Below are 25103 nucleotides of genomic sequence, written 5' to 3'. Positions count from 1 at the left end.
CTCTCCTGCCCATTACACGGCAGAATTGTATGGAAAAGAAAACCAAAGATGGATTTGGGTTTCTCAGTATTCAGAACGCCCCTGGAAAACTGAGGCAGTCAGACCCACAACCATCTGAGCCCCACAAACCCAGCTTCACAGCCCCTGAAACTACATTTTTCTTTGGCCTCATTGTGTGCATGTCTGAACCTCACTGCTAACTTTTAGCCGTCAGGTTTAATAATCAAAAATGCTGACTTACCGAAAACTAGAGAGAAACATCGCATACTGAATAAACTCAGGGATCTGAGGTGTGTTGAACTCTAAATACCAGGAGTATCTATTTGTTTGCATCTGCTGAGGCATGGGGAAACGGTATAATTTTTTAAGACTTTCTTTTACAAAATAACCTAACAGGTGCTTAATCTGCAGGAAAAAAAAAAAGGATATGAATGAGATCTTCATCGTGACTATGGATCGCAGTGTGAAGCTGATCTTCTAAGTATAATAATTTCTTGCCAATGGCTTCACATTTTTCTCCAAGTTCTGCCGAAAGGACTTGAGATTCCTGGCCAGAGAAAAAGAAAAATATCACTCATAAACTACAGATTTTTTCAGAGCTGTGAACACATCTGTGATTTATCCAATGGTCCACAAAGGGACGACTCCCCTACAGAACTGCACCAGCTCCTGCACCCCATTAGAATCATGCCAGAACCTCTGTCTTCCCTGGAGGTCATTCTTGAGAATGACAGTTTCAGGTTATTACCGAATGATAAGCTGTGTCTACGTAGCTCCACAGTTGTACCTCCCTCATCCGGTCATTTCAAAGACCTATTTCCAGTACATCAACCCCTAAAGTGGATTTATCAAAGGGGAAGCCTGGGTCTTCAAGCTGCATCCATGGGCAAACTCACACTAAAATAGGAATGCTAACCAAAGAGGGACTGGGCAAGTCACAAGAGCAACTGAGCTGACCGGTGAGAACAAAGAGATGTTCCTCTAGGGGTACAGGAATCGAATAGGGCACTGAACATTGTTCGCATGCTGTCACAGTCCCTGAAAGCTAGAATACTGAGGAGACTTTAAATGCCACGAGGTGTGTGTCATATGTACAGCTGCTGCCACTGCCAGCGTAGGTATTGATTTTCCCTCTCCCTCACCAGAGCGTAAGCCCCATAAAAGCAGGAACAATGAATGTCAAGCCCCGTAAGAGCCCAGACAATGATGTCTTGCTTGCTGCTGGGTCCTGAGCTCCTGGCACAGTGTCAGACACATGGTAGGCACATGGCATTCATTTGTTCCATGAATGAATAGCCAAGTCTGGGAGCTGCCTCCTTCTCAAGTGTTTCCCCTTCATACTTGTATTCTACACATGAACCAGCAGAGAGCCCTCTTTATGTCACTTTCCTGTACAAAACCACCACATGGAGAACAGTATAGAGGTTCCTTTAAAAACTAAAAATAGAGTTACTGTATGATCCAGCAATCCCACTCCTGGGCACATATCTGGAGAAAACTCTAAATCGAAAAGAAACCACGCCCCGATGTTCATAGCAGCACCATTCACGATAGCCAAGACATGGAAGCAACCTAAATGTCCATCCACAGAGGAATGGATAAAGAAGATGTGGTACATATATACAATAGAACCTTACTCGGCCATAAAAAAAGAATGAAATAATGCCATTTGCAGCTACATGGATGGACCTAGAGATGATCACACGAAGTGAAGTAAGTCAGACAGAGAAAGATAAATATCACATGATATCACTTATATGTGGAATCTAAAATATGACATGAACTTATCTATAAAACAGAAACAGACTCACAGACATAGAAAACAAACATGGTTACCAAAGGGGAAAGGGAGGGGGAGATAAATTAGGAGTGTGCGATTAACATATACACACTATTATGTATAAAATAGATACACAACAAGGACCTACTGTATAGCACAGGGAACTATATTCAATGTCTTATAATAACCTATAATGGAAAATAATCTGAAAAAGAATATATATATGTGTGTATATATATATTTCTCTGAATCACTTTGCTGCACACCTGAAACTAACACAACATTGTAAATTAACTATATTTCAATTTAGAAAAGCCACCGCAGAGCAGAGTCAGAACCCTGCCCTCCTACAACCTGGCGCTAGGCCCACACTTCATTCCGTGCCCTCTGCTCTCTTATGTACCACCAAACCTGTGCCACCTGGAACTGACCCCACTGCCTTCCGTCACGTGAGTCTTCCCGCCTGTGCCCCCTCCTCCAACTGTGTCTGAACCCCCAGTGGTTCCTTCAAGGCCCCAAAGAGTGCTTCCACCTGTAGCGCAGATTCTGACACGTGTTAGTTTCTCACAAGTGATTGTAAACTCCCTGTGGGCGGGGCCTCAGGGTAATGCCTGGCATCTAGAGGGCCATGGATTTTTAAAAGAAAAGAATAAACAATGTCAAGAAAATAAGGAAAGAAAAGAGAGAATCTTAGAATAAAGGCAAAGGAAAAAAGCAGCACTGTGCTTGGCGAGATAAGCCAGACAGAGAAAGACAAATACTGTATGATGTCACTTATATGTGGAATCTAAAAAAACTGAACTTGTAGAAACAGAGAGTAGAGCGGTGGTCGCCAGGGCCTGGGGGTAGGGGAGTTGGAGAAAGGATGTTAAGAGTATGAACTTGCAGTTAGAAGATGAATAAATTCTGGAGATCTAATGCACAGCATAGTGATTAAAGTCAACAATACTGAATTACATACTTAAAAAATGCTAAGAGGGCTTCCCTGGTGGCGCAGTGGTTGAGAGTCCGCCTGCCGATGCAGGGGACACGGGCTAGTGCCCCGGTCCGGGAAGATCCCACATGCCGCGGAGCGGCTGGGCCCGTGAGCCGTGGCCGCTGAGCCTGCGCATCCGGAGCCTGTGCTCCGCAACGGGAGAGGCCACAACAGTGAGAGGCCCGCATACGGCAAAAAAAAAAAAAAAATGCTAAGAGACTAGATTTTTTTTATTATTGGAGTATAATTGCTTTACAGTGTTGTGTTAGTTTCTGCCACACAGTGAAGTGAGTCAGCCATACGCATACTCATATCCCCTCCCTCTTGGACCTCCTTCCCCCCGCCATCCCACCCAACTAGGCCATCACAGAGCACCAAGCTGAGCTCCCTGTGCTATACAGCAGGTTCCTACTAGCTATCTATTTTCCACATGGTAGCGTATTTGGGTCAAACCTAATGTTCTCACCACAAAAAAGAAATGATAAGCATGTGTCGTGACAGAGGTGTTAGCTAAAGCTACAGTGGTCATCAACTGCAATATATAAATGTATCAAATCAACACGATGTACACCTTAACTTACACAGTGTTATATGTCAGTTATATCCCAATAAAAACATAATAAATAAACATGCAGCAAAAAGTGAGCTCAGAATTGAAAAGTAACCAAATGTAAAAGTAATTTTTTCCCATCTAGTGGTGAAAGTCTTAGAAGGCATACTAAAAAGAATTTTGCATAGGAAAAACAATTAAGATAGATATTCAGATTAAACTGCAGAGTTACTACAAAAACTACAATTAATGCCCAGCAAAAACAACAAAATCCCCAGGTGTGGTGATATTTCAAAAGTCCTTAGAGGCCATCAGTTATATAATATTATAATTGGAGTCCAAGAATAACCATTTAACCCAGATATGTGATTTAACATTCACTATATCAACTCCAGAATGCCCTAAAGTTTATATCCCAAATGGTCAACTACATCAGAAGAAAACAGTGCTGATTGGAACTCCCCATAACTACCGTAAATATTGAAGAAGTCTAATAAGCTACAAAAAAATGTTTGTACAAAAGAATTCTAGTGACAACAACATACGATTTTGCAGACAAATGGACACAATTACACAAGAAGGCACGTGAAGCATACGCGAAGGTTTGTTCAGAACTGACCATAGCAGTGATGATGAGAAAACGGCAACTACATAAAAATCACATATACATATATATTTTACTGATCCTAAAAGTAGTAACATTATCATTCAAAGATGCAGAATTATGGAGTAGACAAATTACGTGGAAGTTGAGACAATGGGCAATGAGTAACGACATAGTCACGCATGAACTAAATGAGACATGAAGAAAAAGAACATCTGGAGAAAAATGATTGACAGCAGTGAAGCCACAAGTCATACACGAAGGAAAAAAATACAGTGTTAGTGGGAAAATATATATGACTGAGAATACACTTAAAAGAGACAAAAAAAGCATAGAATCAGAACGTGGAACCAAGGAATGTAAAACACTCTTCGATGGAATCAAATGATTCAACCCTTATCTTAAGGCTAAAACAAAAGAAATCAAAGCTGAATTAAATCCATTTAAAATATGTCTTTACATCTTCCCCCAAACACATAATCCCTGCCTATTTTCCTTTTAAAATTATGTACAAGTTGATAGTGATTGTATGAATTTGGGAAAGTAATTAAAGACCATGTAGCAAAACTTTAACTGCTTATATTCTATGATCCAATATTCCCCTTTCTGGAATCTATCAAAAAGAAAATTTATATATTTAAATTTAAATAATTTTTGTTAATCATTTTAAATAAATATAGAAAAATGTCTATCATATATGTTAATAATTTATTATTATTTTAGTAATGCAAAAGTAATTGCATTGAGTACAAGAAAGAGGAAATAACATAAATGTCCAACAATAAAGGGGACGGTTAAAATAAGTCCTGGTATATTCAATTTGTATTTAGCCATTAAAACCATTTTAATAAAAGAATATTTAATGATGAGGAAATACTCAAACAGGCAAAGCACTAAAATATTAACAATTATTTGAAGGGGCAGCATTATAGCACATTTTTCTTTTCTTTTCTATACGTTGTTGTATTTTCCACATCTCTGAAAAATAATAAAGAAAAAAGTTACTAAGAACACTAACTCAAGCCATAATGGAAAAGTATGGAAGAAATACAACTGAATATTTTTAAAAAACAATTTTAAAGATCAAAAAGCACAAGACATAGAAAACAAACCTATGGTTACCAAAGGAGAAGGGGGGGATAAATTAGGAGTATGCAATTAACAGATACAAACTACTCTACATAAAACAGATAACCAACAAGGACCTACTGTATAGCACAGGAAACTCTGTTCAATATCTTATAATAACCTATAATGGAAAATGTTTTATATATAACTGAATCATTTTGCTGTATACCTGAAACTAACACAACACTGTAAACCAACTACACCTCAATAAAAAAATAAAAAAAGACTAAAAAGCGCAAAGAGGCATAAGAAAACAAACTCAGCATGATCAAGGTTCTCTGACAGTAACAGAAGATCTGATTGGCATTCTCTCTTAGGGCTGTTCCTCCAGGTTACAGAATCTCCATCAAGTTCCTGCACAAACCACTACTGACAGATCCTGATCCTGTATTGAAAGGATACTGAGTGTGACCTGGGTGAGTATTATTTGAGTGGTTTATGGCTTTACCATAATGCTCTCACAGGGAATCTTGGGAATGAAATTAGTTTAAGACCTAAACTGAGAAGTGACAGCTGATAAGAGGGCAGATTTACATATTTTATCAATCTGATGAAAAATTCTGCTCCATCCTAAGAAATCCCATCTGTCCACAGAGGGCAGGACTAGACCAGAGTCACGAGCATCAGGTGGACAAAGTTGTAGGGGTCCTGCCTCTGAACCCTACCCTGGAGGGGCCGGGCAGAGCTTCCTTGTCATTTCCATGCTGTGCCCAGGCATGGCGGAGTGTGTGTGCAGCCACGGCAGTATGGCCTTCAGAACCTTTCCTCTCTGCTGTCAAGAGACAGTTTATTACTTCTCCCCCTTGAACCTGGCTGGGCCGTTAAGGATCCTCCGATGAAAAGAACGCGGTAGAGGTGACATGCCTGACTTCCAACGCTAGATCATAATAGGTGATATGTCTCTCAGATCACTTGCCCTGGAACCCAGTCTCCATGTTGTGAGGAAGCCCAAGGAAGCCCACGCCACCTGGACAGGCCAGGTGTAGGCATCTGGTTGACAGTCCCAACTAAGGACCCAGCCAACAGCCACGTATGGGAGGAACTGAGCCTTCCGACAATTCCAGGCTCCACCTTCAAGTTATCCAGCGAACACCCAGACATTACGGGGCAGACAGCCCTCCCCACGGATTCAGGCCTATAATAAATGTCTTTTTTTCAAGTCACTGAGTTGGGGGTGATTTGTTATGCAGCCATAGTAGCTAAAACAGCAGGATACATGGGTACACCCCACACAGGAGCCTGCCTGGATGGACAGGACCTTTGCAAACGCTAGCAGGAAGTACTCCCTCACCAGTCCCTAGACCAAACGGATCTTGAAGTTCACTAAAGTGCTAATGCTCTGACTTGTCTCAGGGTGGGGAGCCGGCTGAGAACTGTGGCTATGAGGCCGAGAAGTGCGAGAAAGAGATTTCAACGAGTGGCCACCGCTGTTGGTCACCGGTCCCCAGATCCCTGGCTCCTGGTCGAACGTGCGGGCGCAGATTCTGAACACCATATTTGCTTGACCATGTAACCAATGGGACCTTGCTTCCTTCTAGCTTTGGGGAAAATGACTCTTTAGTGGACACAGCACAGCAAAATGCTTCCATCACAAGAGGCAGAAGGGTAAGACACGAGTGAATTCCTGTCTCGGGATCTCACACCCGCCTTGGGGGCACACTCACTGCCTGGGATTAAGGACGAAAGCGCCGCCCTGTTTAAATGATTGCATCCTCCTGGGAACATGAGTGTGTGTGTGCTACAGTCACCCGGGATGGCAGGTCTCTTCAGGAAGCATAAAGCCTGTTACCACTGGTTTCTCTCTTGCTGTGAGAACACTTTTCTCAAGTGTGTCCTTTTAAGCCAGTGGGTTTTAGGTTCACTCTGCAGAGAAGCCCCTGGCAGGAAAGCAGGGAGCTTTACTGTCAATTCTACCCCAGTCTCTAATTTTATCCATATTATTTGTCTAAGCCAGAGTGGAAAGTTAAAAATAAAAAGGGAAATAGGAGCTATTGAAGGGCTTTTGTTTGCTCGTTTAACAGAAACGAAACTTCTTTTCAAACAACTTGTCCTTCAATAGATCTTCAGAAACAGCGGCATTTCTCTTTAAGCCAAGATAGTGACCTGAAAGTCAGGTGCACTGCTCTGGAGGCCCCAGCTTGGGATGTAACTGCAAGAAAGCGGAGCCCCTCATTTTCGCTCCCACCTGTTTCCCAGGACATCAAATGCCAGCATTTACAAAGGGCCACCTCAGTCAGGGCTGCTAAGAATGTTACGAGCCCGCCCCTGAGCACCTTCACACCTAGAAGCAGAGAGAATTGGAGCTGGCGGGGGGCTAGGAACCTCAGCCCCATCTAGTTGAGTTCCTCCTTATACACACATTGAAGGCGTCTCCAAGAGTCCTGTGACTTGCTGAAGGTCATACAAGGAGAGAGTGGTGGGCTGGGGTCCAAGATGCAGGTCTCCCCACATCTAGCCAGCTCTTTCCTCTGGATCTGACTTAGGGGGGGAAACACAGAAAGGGATCTGTGTTGGGCTGGCCCAGGGTGGGAGTGAGGGGGCTACAAAGTGATGAGAGAAAGAAATCAGAGAAGCAAACGGCGCCTGAAGATGTCTCTTCTCCCTTTCCTCCCTCAGAACTCTGCAAAGTCTGCTCTGATTCCCAGAAGGCTCACCCTCGCCCAGTTAGGTGGTCCCTCCACGACTTGGATACACATCACCTAGAAGTGGCGATTATGGTAACCAGGACAACGTGGGATGCAGTGATGAGCGAGGGACCTTTGGTCCCCATGCCCGTGAAACACAAGGCTGGAAGCAGAAGACAGCAGGGGAGTGTCACTTGGGAAGGACCGTGAGTTTCTTCTTTCTGAATAAGAATATGACAGCTTTGACTGCCCATCGCTCGCACTGCCTTGCTAGATTCCCAATGAACATTCTCTGAACCACATCCAGTAGCTCTTCATGCACGGGGCTCTGCTCAGCGTGAAATTGGTAACGTTTGCTTCCACTTTATTATTTAATTAAATGTGGCAAAAAAAAAAAAAAGCCCCTACATCACTACATGACTGATACTCGAAAATTAAAATATCACCCACTGCAAAGTCATTGGTGTTCTGAAATGGAGTTTTGTAGGATTTGCAATACTGAATGGACAAAGTACAGGTTGTTTGGCATTTCAAAGTGGCTTTGAAAACCCTCCAGTAATTTGTCCCATCAGGCAGTCTTTTCAGCCATTCAAATTATTATTTTTTCTCTCTATACATCCATTCCATCGTTTAGCCCTAGGAGGAACTATTTTCCCCATGGGCCAGAATGAAAGAAGCAGTACCAGGAAAAAGGCCTCTTAATGAGCCTTTCTTCCCTCCTCGGCCTGGCTAATGCTCCCTCTCTCCTCCCTCCAGACAGGCTTCTGGATCCCTGAATCTCCTACCACCTCGACTCCGGGCTAGGAGTGTTCCTCCAGCACCACGAACAGAACTTTTTCCACACGTATATACCTGCCTGTCTCCCCAGCTACACGGTAGCAGAATGGGGTCCTGCCATCCCTGGAGCTCCAGTGCCACCTGCCTAGTTCTCAAAAGATGCTCAGGACACATTTGTCAAAGCAAGGAATGGAGACTTCTTTGTCGCCACGTCTCGAGGAAGCGATGCTGTTTCTCAGCCTGCCTTAGCCAAGGCCGCCTCTCACCAAGTGTGAAGAGCCAGGCAGAGACAGTAAGACCTCTCTGAACAGTTCCTTTCTCTGGATGCAGCCAAGAGCAGCCTTGCCTGGGATAATTCCTTGCCTCTAGCGCAGCCGGCAGGTCCCGTGCGCCTGCCCCAGCCCTTCCGCACAAACGTGCCTTTTATCGGCCTCAGGAAGAGCCCTAAATCTTCCATACTGTCCCTTCACACATGTCTGACTTGGTAGCCCTAACTCGGTCAGACAATATTTCAAAGAGAATTTGCTTAACTCACCTCGTGATCAGAACCCGTAGACTTTTGAGTGTTTGGGCAGAAATTTTCAGCTGTGTTGAATTAGACCTGATGTCAAATTTCTGTCCTGCTCACCAAACTCGGGAAGCGTGATTTAAAAGAGAAAATAGGATTTCCTTTGTTGGGCAGGATTTTCTCATTAAAATGACTTCCTAAAAACATTTATCTAGAAAAGTCTATACTCAGATCCAAAAATGCATTCAGTTGCTACCCTGAGCAGACGCCTGCACACGCTGGTGAAAACCACAGTCACAGACTCTGGGGCCGGGCTCAGCAAGGAGTTTTTTACTTAGTGATTTTCCCATAAACAAGATTATGCCCTTGCCTATGAAATTTGGAAAATATCAACACTGAAAATTTTAAAACTGGAGAACATATTGAAGCTTCCTACCAAGGGTAGGGAATATATTATATTATAATAATAATTGTTTTGATAAGAACGAGTATCTGGTGAAAACATCTCACCTAGTTACATTCAGAGTGATAAGGAAATTATTTTTTTTTTTTTCCCAAATAGAAAATGTATTTGGAATAGAAACTGTTTGGGTTAAATTGCTAGTTAGGCAGGTACTGCTGTAGCTGCCAACTTTACTTGTGAAAGGCTGCCACACCTAACAAAGCAACACTTTCAGAAATGTTATTCGTCAACGGTGACCTGCCACACATTTGAGCAGACTGGCTCCACCTTGGGTTAAGTCATTGGATCAAGAACACTGAAATGGCTGATGTTTTAAAACGTTGTCAAAAGTAGTTCTAAAGGGAGAGGCAGTACGATGTCTGGAATGACATCAAGTAGTAGAATGAGAAAAGCCTGATAAACGAAGTAAGAAGTCTTGCTATGATTTAAAAATTAATCTGAGGAAATCAACAAGTACCCTTCAGGTCTATATATCATGTGGGAAATGCATTGTGCTGGGTGCTGTGCTTAAGGAACCCATAAGTACAGACTAATGGATAAACAAGATGTGGTACATACATACAATGGAGTATTACTCAGCCATGAAAAAGAATGAAATAATGCCATTCGCAGCAACACGGATGGACCTAGAGACTGTCGTACTAAGTAAAGTCAGATAGAGAAAGACAAATACCATGTGATATCATTTATATGTGGAATCCAAAAAACATGATACAAATGAACTTATTTACAAAACAGAAACAGACTCACAGACATAGAGAAAAAACTTATAGTTATCAAAGGGGAAGGAGAGGAGGACAGATAAATTAAGAGTTTGGGATTAACATATATACACTACTATATATAAAATAGATAAACAACAAGGACCTACTGTATAGCACAGGGAACTCTACTCAATATCTTATAATAACCTATAATGGAAAAGAATCTGAAAAAAAAATATATATATATATAACTGAATCACTGTGCTGTACACCTGAAACATTGTAAATCACCTATTCTTTCTTCAATTAAAAAAGAAAAAGAAAAAAAGAACTTGTCAATAGTTCCCGTGCTTGCCAGGACCTGTGGTGTAAGGGAAGGTCCCCACCTTGGACATCCCACTCTGTGTCCAACTACCCTATTCGGATCCCTATTTTCCTTGGTCATGTAATAAGGCATCAGCAATAGTTGCCTATCCATAAAAATGTCTAATTCCTGCAATGAAATTCACAGGCTACATCATAAAGAAAGGACAGGTGACAGAGCAGTCTGCATTTACAGATTGCTGAGCCACAGAAATACTTAAGTTTAAAAACCAATTAAAATCCCTGCATGCGCACATACATCCTTACACACCAAAGATGCGGCTTGAGCCTCGTGATGTTTGTTCTGTTGTTAAGGTTCATTCCCTCTCCTGTAGCTTGAGGTAAACCAGATGTGATTACCACCATCCGTGAGCTTAGCTGATGCATTAAAGCATTTCCTTAGTTCGGTATTAAAATCACAGCCTTAAATATGTTTCTCTGGGCTGTTTTCCAAAATATTTGCTTGGCAAATACATTCCAGAAATGTTATATGGTTTTCCCTTTTTTTAATTGCCCACATAAAGAATATTTACCTCAAACTCCTGTCCAATACCACAAAGAATATCTTTCACATCTATTTGAAAAAGCTTTTGTAAGTATGCGTGTTCTCACATAAATGCTGAGTTCTGCAGTCATAATGTAATGCCAATAAGCAGAGAGGCACACATTAAGACACTAACGGTACATCATTACTACTCCATATAATACAAGTATTCATCCAACTATTCAAATTATATGGTTACACCCTCAGTAAGTGGGTATTTTCTTTTTAAAGGCATCCAGATGTTGTCAGTGGTAAGGAAAGCATCTGAAATATTTAGATGTCTTTAGGTCAGAACGAGCAATGAATTGTCTTCAAGTATCTGCACGCTTATTACAAAGACAAGTTCTAAATAGAAGCATTAACAGAACCAAGGATATGGATGAAAGAAGAAATGGCCTGATAATTCATGTATGCTCATTGGCCTGTGGTTTCTAGTTCACATGAAGGGTGAGCTTCAGAAAGCTGTATTTCCTATTCCATGATCATGTGAGAGAATTTGGTCTGCTTCCGTTTTACACCAATGTTGTGTAAGGCCAAACCCTGTCAGAATCTTTGGAGGAAAAATCTATTTGTAAATGAGATTCATAGCATCAGCAAATACCTAAATAGTCTCTATTTAACACAAGGGTTCGGATTCTGGGGATAGTGACATCAAACCCTAAGACCTTTTTGTATGAGAAAATGAAGACAGAACACCTTTGGGGGCATTGCATTTCAGGGGATGTGCCCTGCCAACTGCCTGTTGCTCAGAAATACTGAACTACAAGGAGGACAGAATCAAATACCAACTTTCATCTGTGTTCATCTTAGATTAAAATTTTTTTGAATTTCTAAATGTTTTTTGTGAACTATGCAACTATGAGATGACTAGAATTACTGCTTTTAACAGACTGTTAGTTCACTTTCCAGAAAAGCCTGGATTAAACATCTCTCAGCTACTCAAAGGAAAACACTGCCTATTCGTTCGACCAGCCACCTGTGCTATAAGTGCCATAACTCAGTCCTCACCAGCCAGCCGGTGACCAGCCTCTATCCACCCCTCAGTGTTCATCAATGAGTGACAAGGAATTTCCAAGGTGAAGGAGGCTCCGAGGGCCCAGAGGCTGTCTTCTTCAGAAGCACAGAACTATTTTTAATTAGTGGAAAAAGTGCCACAGTTAAGGCCCTGGAGCAAAGAAAGTGGTTTCGTAATTTTCCAAAAGCAGGGAAAGCAGCAGATCCGAGACGTCCATTTAGTCTCCTTGGGCAGGAGGCTGCCAAGCTAACATTAATTAACTGAGAGAACCGGCATGAACCAGTTAACTGAAGGCCCAGAAGCCTCTTCTTCCCACCTGCCAGGTGTCCTGGGCTCTGCTCCGCCGCCCCCGCCCCCCATCAAAGGCAGGGGCCAAGGCCAGGGCCGGGACGTAGCCTGTGAGCCTGCCGACTTCCGATCCTATTGGTGGAGCTGTTTCTAAACCTACTGATGCCCAGTTGCACTTAAATTAATTACATAACTAAAATAAATACTATGTAAAGCCATGAAATGTTAGTGGGAAAAGAAGGGGAGTTCTTGTCTCTATATAAACCAAGTTGAAAACCTTGGGAAAACTCAACAATATCTAAGAGAGGGAGACAGAGGGGGAAACTGAGGACTGTTTTGCAAGTGTTCTTGAAACTTCCAGTCCTCTTTAAAGAAATGCAAACTGGCAGTTGTAGATGATGCATTATTGGTGAGGGTTCTGCAAGAATGGCCATGGGAAAAGCCAGTCAGGAAGACCTATTCAAACAAAAAGCCTTGGTCTTATAGCAAACTTAAAAAAAAAAGTTTAAAATGCACATGTATCATTTTTTATGATTCTCTGGCTTTTTAATTAATCAACCAATTACCAATCCTGATGGCAGCCTGATTGCTTCTACTGCTCTACTCTTGGGCTAAGGAGGATGGGTTTGCAACACGAAATACTAAATTGTAGAGAAGGTGGAATTTCTCTTCACACCCAAGCTTTTTGCTTTCTCCCCAAAGACAAAAAGAGTAAAAGCAGCTGATGAGCGAGTGAGCAGTCCTACCCACCCCCAGGGGTTGTCTCGTAAGTTCCAAGGTGTAAGAGCTATCAAGACGTGTAGTTCAGGACCTGCTCTTTCAACCCCGCCTCGCTGGTGAGGCTGCTGCCCCTCTGAGAGCTCAAGGGAGCCGGGAAGTGATAGCGAAGAGAGAGAATCAGGTCTGCATCTGTCAGGACCAAAGATGAAGCCCTTTGACCACTTCAGATGTTTCTAGAATTAGAAACCAGTTTAAGATGGTGAGGACACACACGTCTTCACCACAGATCCATTTTTCCAGCTTCCTTTTCTTGTGAAATGGAGTAAAAAGGAATTGGGAGACATCAACAATCATTTCTGGAGACCCGTATAATAAATAAAACTGGAAATCAACTAGACTTCCATAAAATAATAAAAATTAAAAACATAAAGCTACCCTGTGTCTTACTGCTAATTCCTTTCACTGCAGACATCTTAACCCTGGCTACTCAAATCCTGCATGAGATGGCTCAAAGCTGCTGGACCTTTTTTTGGCCTCTTTGAGCCTCTTTGGTGGCAGCTACTGGCTGGGAAAGGAAGCAGCTGGAGGCTGGGAGGGTGACGCTGTCCGGGGGAACTCTGCGGGAGGGGAGCCCACTCTGTAGTAAAAACAGAAGGCACCCCAGCAGTGCAGGCTGCAGACAGGAAAGAGACAATGACACAGGTATAATGGCCAGTACAGCGAGTACAAAAGAGCAACTTCAGAGCAGAGGAAGCTAGCTCACTGATTTCCCCAGCTCCTGTCTGGCCCCCATGCAATTTCTGTAATGTCTATAAAGCAGAGCCAACGGCACCTGAATGTTTCCAGGGTCCGAGAAAAGGCTTGCAGGAGAGCTGTAATGAAACTGAAAAAGAGGGCTCTCACCATTAGGGAAGCGCAAGAGGAAACTGGCCCTTCGCCCTGAGGCTGACTTCCTCGGTAACAAAGCTCACAGCAAATTACTATGCCTTAATGGGCCCAGCTGTAAAATGGGGAAAATGGTGCTGAGAAGCCCGGTGGGACCCTAAACACAGCAAAATCTTTAATTAATGACAAAGCACTTGTTATAACCAGTGCAATCAAAATGCACGCACCCACGTGGGGCAGATAAGCACAGGGAAGGCTTTGAAAATCCATCTCCCTGTGGACCTTCATAAGAAGTCAGCAATTTTTCATGGAAGATTTGGGTTAAAAAGAAATTGACTGCCTTCAGGGCATCATATGCTTCAGTAGAGAAACCCGGGCAGGATGGCCAGACCCAGCAGGGAGTTCCACAGCCAAACCAGCTCACAGCTGCAAAGCAAACAGACGCTGTGGCCACGGGATAAATACACAAGGACCCAGCCTTCAATGACTCCCTAGAAACCAGGCAGGAAAACAAAAACACCTTCCGAATGAGACACTTGGTTACAGTTTGCGCCTTCAGTAGCCTAAGATCCGCCATCCAAATACAAACAAGACTTTTCCTTTACTAAGCCTTTCTTTTCTTGAATACCTTCCACTGATTCATTGCTCAGTTCTGCTTCTTAATAAAGGAAACAAGGTATATTATTTTTAAAAGGTCTTAGAGATTCTTGTGACTGCCGGAAAGAGTGATAAACACACACACACACACACACACAAACATTATTTAAGCCTCTACTATGGATGTATCACTCCCTTTTTTTGCAAATTGGGATATAGTTGCTTTACAATGTTGTGTTAATTTCTGCTGTACAATGAAGTGAATCAGCTGTACTGATACATATATCCCCTCCCTCTTGGACCTCCCTCCCTCCCACCAGACACCCACCATCTAGGTCATCACAGAGCACCGAGCTGAGCTCCCCGAGCTATACAGCAGGTTCCCACTAGCTATCTGTTTTACACATGGTGGTGTATTTATGTCAATCTCAATCTCCCAATTCGTCCCACCATCCCCTTCCCCGCTGTGTCCACATGTCCGTTCTCAACGTCGATGTCTCTATTCCTGCCCTGCAAATAGGCTCATCTGTACCATTTTTCTAGATTCTACATATATGCGTTATCACTTTAGATGCTATTTTATTTAAATCTTCACAGCAACCTCATGAGATAGTTTTCATTATCCTCATTTTTGGTTTTGCTTATTTATTTTAGCAGATAAGGGAATGCAGCTTGTATACAGCCCGGCAGCCTCAGCTCTGCTCATTCTGCTGTACCGTCTTCCTATAGCCCTAAGACAAGTGCAACCAATTCAAACAACTGTAGCCTCACTTTTAAATAGGGAGATGTTATTTTTTTTAATTATAGTCACTTTTGTAACATTACATGCAGTAGAGTTTTGGGTGTAAAGTTATAGATTTAGACATACGCACACAGTTATGCAGCCATTACCACAATCAAGATACAGAATAGTGCTGTCACACACTGCCCCCCACCCCAGTTCCTTCATCTTGCCCTTTGTGATCGGTCCCTTCCCCCCAGTCCCAGTTCCTGGCAACAACTGATCTGTTTTCTGTTTCCACAATTTTGCCCTTCCCAGAAAATACCTACCATCTTAACATTCCTGCCACTCCCGAGTTCAAAAGATGCCCGCCTCCCTCTGTGAATATAAACCCAGAAAAGCAAAGCAGGGACAGCACATGGGATGGGAAAGACACAGGATGGGAGATGGCACTGAGCTAGCAGGAGCCTTGAAGGCACCTCGTCTCTCTCCCACCCCGAAAAACTACAGAACACCCTCAGCGCTTCAGCTGGTGGAGCGGAGCTGGGGGCTCAGTCCTGGAGCTTGAAGAGGCAGCCGCTGTGCTCTTCTGCTTCTCAGTCACGACCCGCACCTCCTTCCCACAGAGACTTGAAGAATCATTCTATGGTAAAGCTCTGCGCCATTCATCCTTGACTCTGATTTTCCTACTCTTAAGCAAACAAGCTGTTTTCCTATAGCCAGATTGGCAGGTGCTTACAATCTTATAGAGGAGGAATAATACTCCTATACTTAGGAGAGTCATCCCCCAGAGAGCCTGGAGGGACACATGGGCACAGCGATGAGGGAAGGAGGGAAGGAAGGAAGAGAGGGAGGGAGGGAGGGAAAGAAAGAAGGAAGGAAGGAAGGAGGAGGGAGGGAGGGAGGGCGAGAGGGAGAGAGGGAGGGAGGGATGGAGGGAGCGAGAGAGGGAGGGAGGGAGGGAGGGCGAGAGGGAGAGAGGGAGGGAGGGATGGAGGGAGCGAGAGAGGGAGGGAGGGAGGGAGGGCGAGAGGGAGAGAGGGAGGGAGGGATGGAGGGAGCGAGAGAGGGAGGGAGGGAGGGAGGGCGAGAGGGAGAGAGGGAGGGAGGGATGGAGGGAGCGAGAGAGGGAGGGAGGGAGGGAGGGCGAGAGGGAGAGAGGGAGGGAGGGATGGAGGGAGCGAGAGAGGGAGGGAGGGAGGGAGGGCGAGAGGGAGAGAGGGAGGGAGGGATGGAGGGAGCGAGAGAGGGAGGGAGGGAGGGAGGGCGAGAGGGAGAGAGGGAGGGAGGGATGGAGGGAGCGAGAGAGGGAGGGAGGGAGGGAGGGCGAGAGGGAGAGAGGGAGGGAGGGATGGAGGGAGCGAGAGAGGGAGGGAGGGAGGGAGGGCGAGAGGGAGAGAGGGAGGGAGGGATGGAGGGAGCGAGAGAGGGAGGGAGGGAGGGAGGGCGAGAGGGAGAGAGGGAGGGAGGGATGGAGGGAGCGAGAGAGGGAGGGAGGGAGGGAGGGCGAGAGGGAGAGAGGGAGGGAGGGATGGAGGGAGCGAGAGAGGGAGGGAGGGAGGGAGGGCGAGAGGGAGAGAGGGAGGGAGGGATGGAGGGAGCGAGAGAGGGAGGGAGGGAGGGAGGGCGAGAGGGAGAGAGGGAGGGAGGGATGGAGGGAGCGAGAGAGGGAGGGAGGGAGGGAGGGCGAGAGGGAGAGAGGGAGGGAGGGATGGAGGGAGCGAGAGAGGGAGGGAGGGAGGGAGGGCGAGAGGGAGAGAGGGAGGGAGGGATGGAGGGAGCGAGAGAGGGAGGGAGGGAGGGAGGGCGAGAGGGAGAGAGGGAGGGAGGGATGGAGGGAGCGAGAGAGGGAGGGAGGGAGGGAGGGCGAGAGGGAGAGAGGGAGGGAGGGATGGAGGGAGCGAGAGAGGGAGGGAGGGAGGGAGGGCGAGAGGGAGAGAGGGAGGGAGGGATGGAGGGAGCGAGAGAGGGAGGGAGGGAGGGAGGGCGAGAGGGAGAGAGGGAGGGAGGGATGGAGGGAGCGAGAGAGGGAGGGAGGGAGGGAGGGCGAGAGGGAGAGAGGGAGGGAGGGATGGAGGGAGCGAGAGAGGGAGGGAGGGAGGGAGGGCGAGAGGGAGAGAGGGAGGGAGGGATGGAGGGAGCGAGAGAGGGAGGGAGGGAGGGAGGGCGAGAGGGAGAGAGGGAGGGAGGGATGGAGGGAGCGAGAGAGGGAGGGAGGGAGGGAGGGCGAGAGGGAGAGAGGGAGGGAGGGATGGAGGGAGCGAGAGAGGGAGGGAGGGAGGGAGGGCGAGAGGGAGAGAGGGAGGGAGGGATGGAGGGAGCGAGAGAGGGAGGGAGGGAGGGAGGGCGAGAGGGAGAGAGGGAGGGAGGGATGGAGGGAGCGAGAGAGGGAGGGAGGGAGGGAGGGCGAGAGGGAGAGAGGGAGGGAGGGATGGAGGGAGCGAGAGAGGGAGGGAGGGAGGGAGGGCGAGAGGGAGAGAGGGAGGGAGGGATGGAGGGAGCGAGAGAGGGAGGGAGGGAGGGAGGGCGAGAGGGAGAGAGGGAGGGAGGGATGGAGGGAGCGAGAGAGGGAGGGAGGGAGGGAGGGCGAGAGGGAGAGAGGGAGGGAGGGATGGAGGGAGCGAGAGAGGGAGGGAGGGAGGGAGGGCGAGAGGGAGAGAGGGAGGGAGGGATGGAGGGAGCGAGAGAGGGAGGGAGGGAGGGAGGGCGAGAGGGAGAGAGGGAGGGAGGGATGGAGGGAGCGAGAGAGGGAGGGAGGGAGGGAGGGCGAGAGGGAGAGAGGGAGGGAGGGATGGAGGGAGCGAGAGAGGGAGGGAGGGAGGGAGGGCGAGAGGGAGAGAGGGAGGGAGGGATGGAGGGAGCGAGAGAGGGAGGGAGGGAGGGAGGGCGAGAGGGAGAGAGGGAGGGAGGGATGGAGGGAGCGAGAGAGGGAGGGAGGGAGGGAGGGCGAGAGGGAGAGAGGGAGGGAGGGATGGAGGGAGCGAGAGAGGGAGGGAGGGAGGGAGGGCGAGAGGGAGAGAGGGAGGGAGGGATGGAGGGAGCGAGAGAGGGAGGGAGGGAGGGAGGGCGAGAGGGAGAGAGGGAGGGAGGGAGGGATGGAGGGAGCGAGAGAGGGAGGGATGGAGGGATGGAGGGAGGGGGGAGACTCCGCCTACAAGGTCCGATCTGCTGAAGCAGGCATGACCTCCAGAGGTGTTCACTGTCCCAGCAAACCCCACCATGTACCTGGCTTGGCTCCTGGCCTGGCACTGAGCTCCCGGGAGCCCCCTTTGGATAGCCAGGCCTACCTTCAAAGACTCAGCCCCAGGGCCCGCAGTTTCTTCCACCCAGGGCCCCCTTCCCCTCACTCAGGCAGTGTGTCCCTCACACCAGGATATTCTTTGAAGCTGGCCAACCGCAACTGGCCACAAGTTTTCAACAACTGTAAGCATGAGCTCGGGCAACCAGGCTTTGTGGAGGATTCCACCTGCAGGGCCTCAGCTAACAAAGGAGTTGAGATCATTGACAGCTCAGTGTAGAGCCTAATTTTATGAGGCCAGCAGGATTCCAGAGAGTGACAACCGCCTGCTTTCTCATCAGGCTGTTCAATTCAAATATATGATCAAGTATTAATTTTCCCAGCGGTCCAGAAGACGGTGACTGTAGGCACACATTGTCAGCGAGTGTGTGCTCTGTAAAGACCATGGTCCTGCACACAGGACGGTGGGGAGGCACCCAAATGGGGTGCGTTCCCTGGTGAGTCGTGGCAGAGACCCAGGGAGGGGGCACAACTAATGGCAAACATGAGATGTGAGCGTGAAATGACACGTTCCTCCAGTTTCACTAAGGTTTTACTTTCTTTTAATATTCAGAACACCCAGGAATCTGGGCAGAAAAGCACTCCAAAGCCTCCTGTCATAGCACTAAAACCGGAAAAAAAATTCCTGGCGCCCTTTCGTTGAAAGAATCTTATTAGGGTTAGAGGGGAAAGTGTGAGAGGGGAGGGGAGAGAGGAGAGATGAACCAGGGAGAGGAGGGGTGGGGAACGCTTCTCTGTTGATCTAGGTCGGCCTTGGGGTAAAATGTTGAATAAATCTACACTTTAATTTTTAATGTATATATCACAGGCCAAGTATTAGGTTGTTTTAAATGAAAAGAGCAAATTCTAACATTCATTATGATCTTGCTTTGGCAAAAACAGTTACTGGAATTATATACATATATTTGTTTGATTCTAATGAATCAATATTGTAAGATATGGATTCTAAATACAAAATTAAATATCATATATGACATATATAATATATAGTACATACAGTAGCTGTATCTTATATATGACATATATAGTGTGGGCTATATATATAGTAATTATATATTAGATTGTATATTCTAACTATAGCCATGAAATTAGAATAAAAATAGAACTAATTCTTTCCATTCTCCTATATTTTAAACAACTTCTACAAAAATTCTACATCATTTTGTAATCATATTCAGGAGTTGTTAAATCTTTAAAGAGTCTGGGTGGTTCAGTGGGAAGCCCGCCCAGTATTTACTGCTCTCACTTGAAGTGTGGTCCCAAATCATCCCTCAGAGTAAGGCCCCTATTGAGGCTATGAGGATGGACAGACCTCTTTCTGTTCACTGCCAGCACAGTGAGGAGAAGGGGTCAGGTGCACCTTCCACTCTTCAAATGCTTGCAAAGGGGTCTTCCTCTCATCTTCAGAGTGGGGCCTCGGGGGGATGGCCAGAGCTGTTGTACAAGCACCTCCCCCTAAGTCATCCATCTGTCTCTCATCTTCTGCCAACAGGCTGCCCCTGGCCTCCTTGAGCTGCAGGCTCTGGATAAGCAACCGACAAGCTTCCAAGTCAGCTTCCCACACTTTTCCAAGCAGTGGACACTTGCAGCTAAGGCGGAGAAGAAACAAAGGCATAAAAATTAATTCAGTGATGTTTCATCAAACCAAACCAATAGCTTGTCCACCTGGCTAAAAGTTAGAGTTAACAAGTTAAGTTTACATAGCGATGGATTATTTCAACCAGAAGATTCAGAGGGGCCAAGTCTGTTTACCGTGAAATAAGTATAGTTCTTCTTAGCTACTTGGTCTGTAAGGCTATCCAAGATCCTAAATATTTTTCCAGACTCAGTGGCCCAATACAACACCCCTACTCATGTCTGTGCCCTAGTCCTGCTGCCTTAATTTGAGTCCCCAGACCTGCCCAACTCCCCCAGGGTAAGTACTTTTTCATGTGCTATTTCATCTGCCTAGATTGTCCCTCCTCCACCATTTTCCCTTACTAAACCACACTCACCCAGGTAACACAAATGAGTGAAGCACTGCAGGGGTAATATAAACCATAACAACTGATATTCAGCCTCAGTGGCAGAAAGCAATAGAGAGAAGTGAACTCTTGCTAGTAAAAGGACATATCCCTGCACAGAGAGCCCTTCCTCAGCTCAGGGCAACTAAAGCTATGAGGAATGTAGACTCAATGTTCACAAAAAATTCTGACTTTCATGGAAAGCCAAAATCCTGAAATTTTAAATGAAAGTATGTATTTTTCATCCATTCATTCAGCTTCAGGCTGGATATTTTCTATACACCTATCTTCCATTTAATAATCCTTCCTTCTACTGGGTCTAATCTGCTATTCAATTTATCTCTGTGTTCTAAATTTTAGTTAATTTATTTTTCAGTTCTATAATTTCTATTTGATTTTTTAAATATCTTTCAGTTCTCTGCTGAAATTATCTATCATGTCCTCTATCTTCCTCAACATATGAATCATCATTATATTAAAGCTTGTATCTATAAATGATGAATCCAGAAGTAAAAAAGAAAGAATGAGACAGAAGCAATATTAAAAGAGCTAGTGTTGAGAATTTTCAAATAATTGGCAAGAGACATCAAATTACACATTCAGGTAGCACTACAATCTCAAAGCAGGGAAAAATCAAACTAAAAAACACACCTAGGTTCATCTTAGTGAAACTGCTGGACAACAAAGACAGATCAAAACTCTTAAAAACAGCTAGTGGAAAAAAAAAGACATTCACTTCAAGGAAGTATATCGGTGACAGAAATGGTGGATGCCAGGAGGTAATAAAGCAACATCTTAAAAATCATGGAAAAAACCTAACAATCTATAAATTACACAATTATTTTTAATTTCCTTCAAAAATAAAAGTAAAAAGATATCTTCAAATAAATAAAACTGAAAGAATTCCTTGGCAGTATATCCATAATAAAGGAAACGATCCCAGCTGGAAGCAAGGACATGCATAAAGGAATGAAAAACAGTGGGAAGAGTAAATGTGTGGGTAAATTTAAGTGGCTATTGATATAAAAAACAGTAATAATAATTTCTTTTGTGATCTAAAATATATGAAGAATTAAAATACATGATAGCCAGCACGAAGAGAAGGAGGGAGTGAAAGGAATTAAAATAGTTTCAGTTCCTTGTGTTGTCCAGAAAGTAGTAAAGTGCTCATTTGTATTAAACTTTAAAAAGTCATGGATTTGGGCTTCCCTGGTGGCACAGTGGTTGAGAGTCCGCCTGCTGATGCAGGGGATACGGGTTCGTGCCCTGGTCCAGGAAGATCCCACATGCCGCAGAGCAGCTGGGCCCGTGAGCCATGGCCGCTGAGCCTGCGCGTCCGGAGCCTGTGCTCTGCAATGGGAGAGGCCACAACAGTGAGAGGCCCGCGTACCGCAAAAAAAAAAAAAAAGTCATGGATTCATATTGAACCGCTTACGGTAGTCATAAAACAGAAAAATTAAAAGAATGTATAACTAACAAGCTTGGGAGAAATGTTTTTAAATTAAAAAATACTTAAGTATTGGTTTAGTGAAAACAATAAAGAAGACAGGAATGAATGTGGTTCAGATAGGGAAAATGGCAAAATAGAACTATTTATTCCCTAATATATTAGGAATTACATTAAATATAAATAGATAAATACTGTATTTAAAAGTCAAAGATTTTAGACTAGAATAAAAAATCCAAAATCTAATTACATGTTGCTTACAAGAGACATACATAAATATAAGGATACAAACAGGTTGCAGACAAAAGGATGGAAATATGTCATGAAAGCATTAGTGATAAAGTGTAGTGGGGAAAGGACAGTCTTCTAAACATATGCACTACATCAGCTGGATATCACTATAGGAAAAAGAATCAAATTCATGATTACTGGCTCATACCATGCAAACATCAATTTCAGGTGGATTGTAGACCAAAGTGTGAAAAATAAAGGAATAAAACTTCTAGAAAATAATTCAGGCATACCTTGCTTCATTTTATTGCACTTCACAAATAGTGAATTTTTTTCTTTGCAATTTGAAGGTCTGTGGCAACCCTTCATCAAGTAAGTCTATCAGCACCATTATTTTAACAGCATTTTCTTATTCCATGTCTCTGTGTCACATTTTAGTAATTCTCGCAATATTTCAAACCCTCCACCAGCAAAAAGAGTTTCAGCAAACTCACTGAAGTCTCAGATGACGGTTAGCATTTTTAGCAATAAAGTATCTTTTAATGAAGGTATGTATATACACTGTTTTTTAGACATAATGCTATTGCACACTTAATAGACCACAGTATAGTGTAAATATTGAGAAACCAAAATATTCGTGTGACTTGCCTATTGCAATATTTGCTTTATTGCCATGGTCTGGAACCAAACCTGCAATATCTCTGAGGTATGCCTGTGTAGGATAATATCTTTATGACTTTATAGTAAACAAAGATCTCTCAAACAGGATATAAAAAGTACTAACTATAAAGAAAACAAATGATAAATTTGACTATTAATATGAAGAACTTATATTCATCAAAAAAAACCATTGAGAAAATGAAATGGTAAGCCACAAAGTGGGAGAAGCTATTTGTAATACATATAACCAGCGAAGGACTGCTTCTGGAACATAAACAGGAATCCTACAGAACAATAAGAAAGAGACAGACAACCCAATTTTTTAAAGGGCAAAGACCTGAACAGACACTTCACAAAAGAGGGCATCTAAACGGCCAATAGGGCTACCCTGGTGGCACAGTGGTTGAGAGTCCGCCTGCCGATGCAGGGCACACGGGTTCGTGCCCCAGTCTGGGAAGATCCCACATGCCGCGGAGCGGCTGGGCCCGTGAGCCATGGCCACTGAGCCTGCACGTCCGGAGCCTGTGCTCTGCAACGGGAGAGGCCACAACAGTGAGAGGCCCGCGTACCGCAAAAAAAATAAAATAAAATAAATGGCCAATAAATACCTTACGAAAAGATGCACCATGCCATCAACCATCAGGAAAATGCACATTAAACTACAGTGTGATGTACTGCACATCAAGATGGCTAAAATCTAAAAGCCTGACAATACCAAGTGTCAGAGAAGGTAAAGAATGATTAGTCCTCTCCTATACTGCTGATGGGACTGTGCATGAACACAGTGTCTTTGAAATCTCTTTGACAGATGTACTAATGTTGAAAATATGTCGATCACATGACCCAGCACCACGACTCCTAAGTTTATACTCATGAAACGCACATATTCTCAATGTTCGCAGTAGTCATGTTCTGTAGTCACCATGAGCACTGAATGAGCAGATACTGAACCACTGCTCTCAGGGGAAACGGAGGGTTAGCTTCCCGTGAGCCTTTGGTTACAACATTATCATTAACTGATCAATATATAACCTTGTTTTATGTGTGTTCCTGTTTAAAAACACCTTATTTAATATGTATTGTTGATTCACTAACACTGGACTCATGGTCAGAGCACTGTTAACTCAGGCCTGAACAAAGCTTACGAAACACATAGGTTCTCCATACGACACATCACAGCCTTCCTGCCCTCAGGAACACCAGACAGCACTTCAGCACTGTACTGGGGAGGGGGCCATTTGAACAGCAAAATCACCAAGAAAGAAGCACAAAGATGTGAAAAACATGGCATTAACTAGACAGCAAAAAGGGCACTTGTCTACAGTATAAAAACTGTAACGAGGAAACAGAGCACTGCCTTGTTCGACCTCAGCTGGGATCGTGCACATCAGGTGACTCAAATTTTTGGCCACTCTGGGCACGTCCATGAATGACAGGGAAAGCTCTGCAGGTACTGATTTGGGAGTTACAAATAAATTTCAGTAAGTAGACAAACTCGCAAACACAAAATCCACAAATAATGAAGATCAACTGTATATATGTATGATTGGACAACATTATTTGTAACAGCCAAAACCTCGGAGGGAAAACAAATGGCCATAAATAGAAGAGTGGATAAATTGTGGAATGGCCATTCATTGGGATTTTTGCAAAGAAGATGAACAAATTAGTACGATCTGCAACAATATGGCTGAATCTCAAAAACATAAGGTTGGACAAAAAGGCAAAGAGGAGGCACTATGATTCCATTTATTTTATGTTTTTAAATATGCAAAACTAATTCATGGTGTTAGACATCAGGATAGTGGCTTCCCTGGGGAGAAGAGGGGTAATGACAGGAAGAGGGCGCTGCTGGCATAACTAGAAATGCTTTATTTTTCTACGGTGGTAGTGATGAATATGGTCATTTTGTGAAAATTCATCAAGCAGTATATTCACAATGTGTGCACTTTCTAATTGTGTTATACGCCAACCTAAAATTTAAAAAAGAGGGGAATTCCCTGCAGGTCCAGTGGTTAGGGATCCGCACTTCCACTTAGGGGGCACGGGTTCAATCCCTGGTCGGGGAACTAAGATCCCACATGCCGCGCAGCACAGCCAAAAACAAACAAACAAAAAAACCCAAAACAATAACAGCAAAAAAACTCCTAAAGTAATAAAAAGAGAGAAAGAGAACACAGATATATGAGCCATGTCCTGGAGCAAGAGAGCAGGAAT

General features: G+C 44.6%; 1 protein-coding gene across 1 annotated transcript in view; it reads right to left on the bottom strand.

The window, feature by feature from the left end:
• Positions 1-25103, bottom strand: part of DISC1 (DISC1 scaffold protein) — a 295725-nt gene that overhangs the window by 9662 nt on the left and 260960 nt on the right. The window contains exons 10-11 of the mRNA XM_007466997.1: positions 19858-20134; positions 430-547 (exon numbers count right to left, since the gene is read on the bottom strand). Of these exons, the coding sequence (XP_007467059.1) occupies positions 430-547; positions 19858-20134 (395 nt within the window). The remainder of the gene's footprint in view (positions 1-429; positions 548-19857; positions 20135-25103) is intronic.

The sequence above is a fragment of the Lipotes vexillifer genome, unplaced genomic scaffold (assembly GCF_000442215.2).
Source record: "Lipotes vexillifer unplaced genomic scaffold, Lipotes_vexillifer_v1.1 scaffold410, whole genome shotgun sequence".
NCBI classification, from domain to species: domain Eukaryota; kingdom Metazoa; phylum Chordata; class Mammalia; order Artiodactyla; family Lipotidae; genus Lipotes; species Lipotes vexillifer.
The sequence above is the reverse complement of the archived record's forward strand: the minus strand, read 5'-3'. Positions and strand labels throughout refer to the sequence as shown.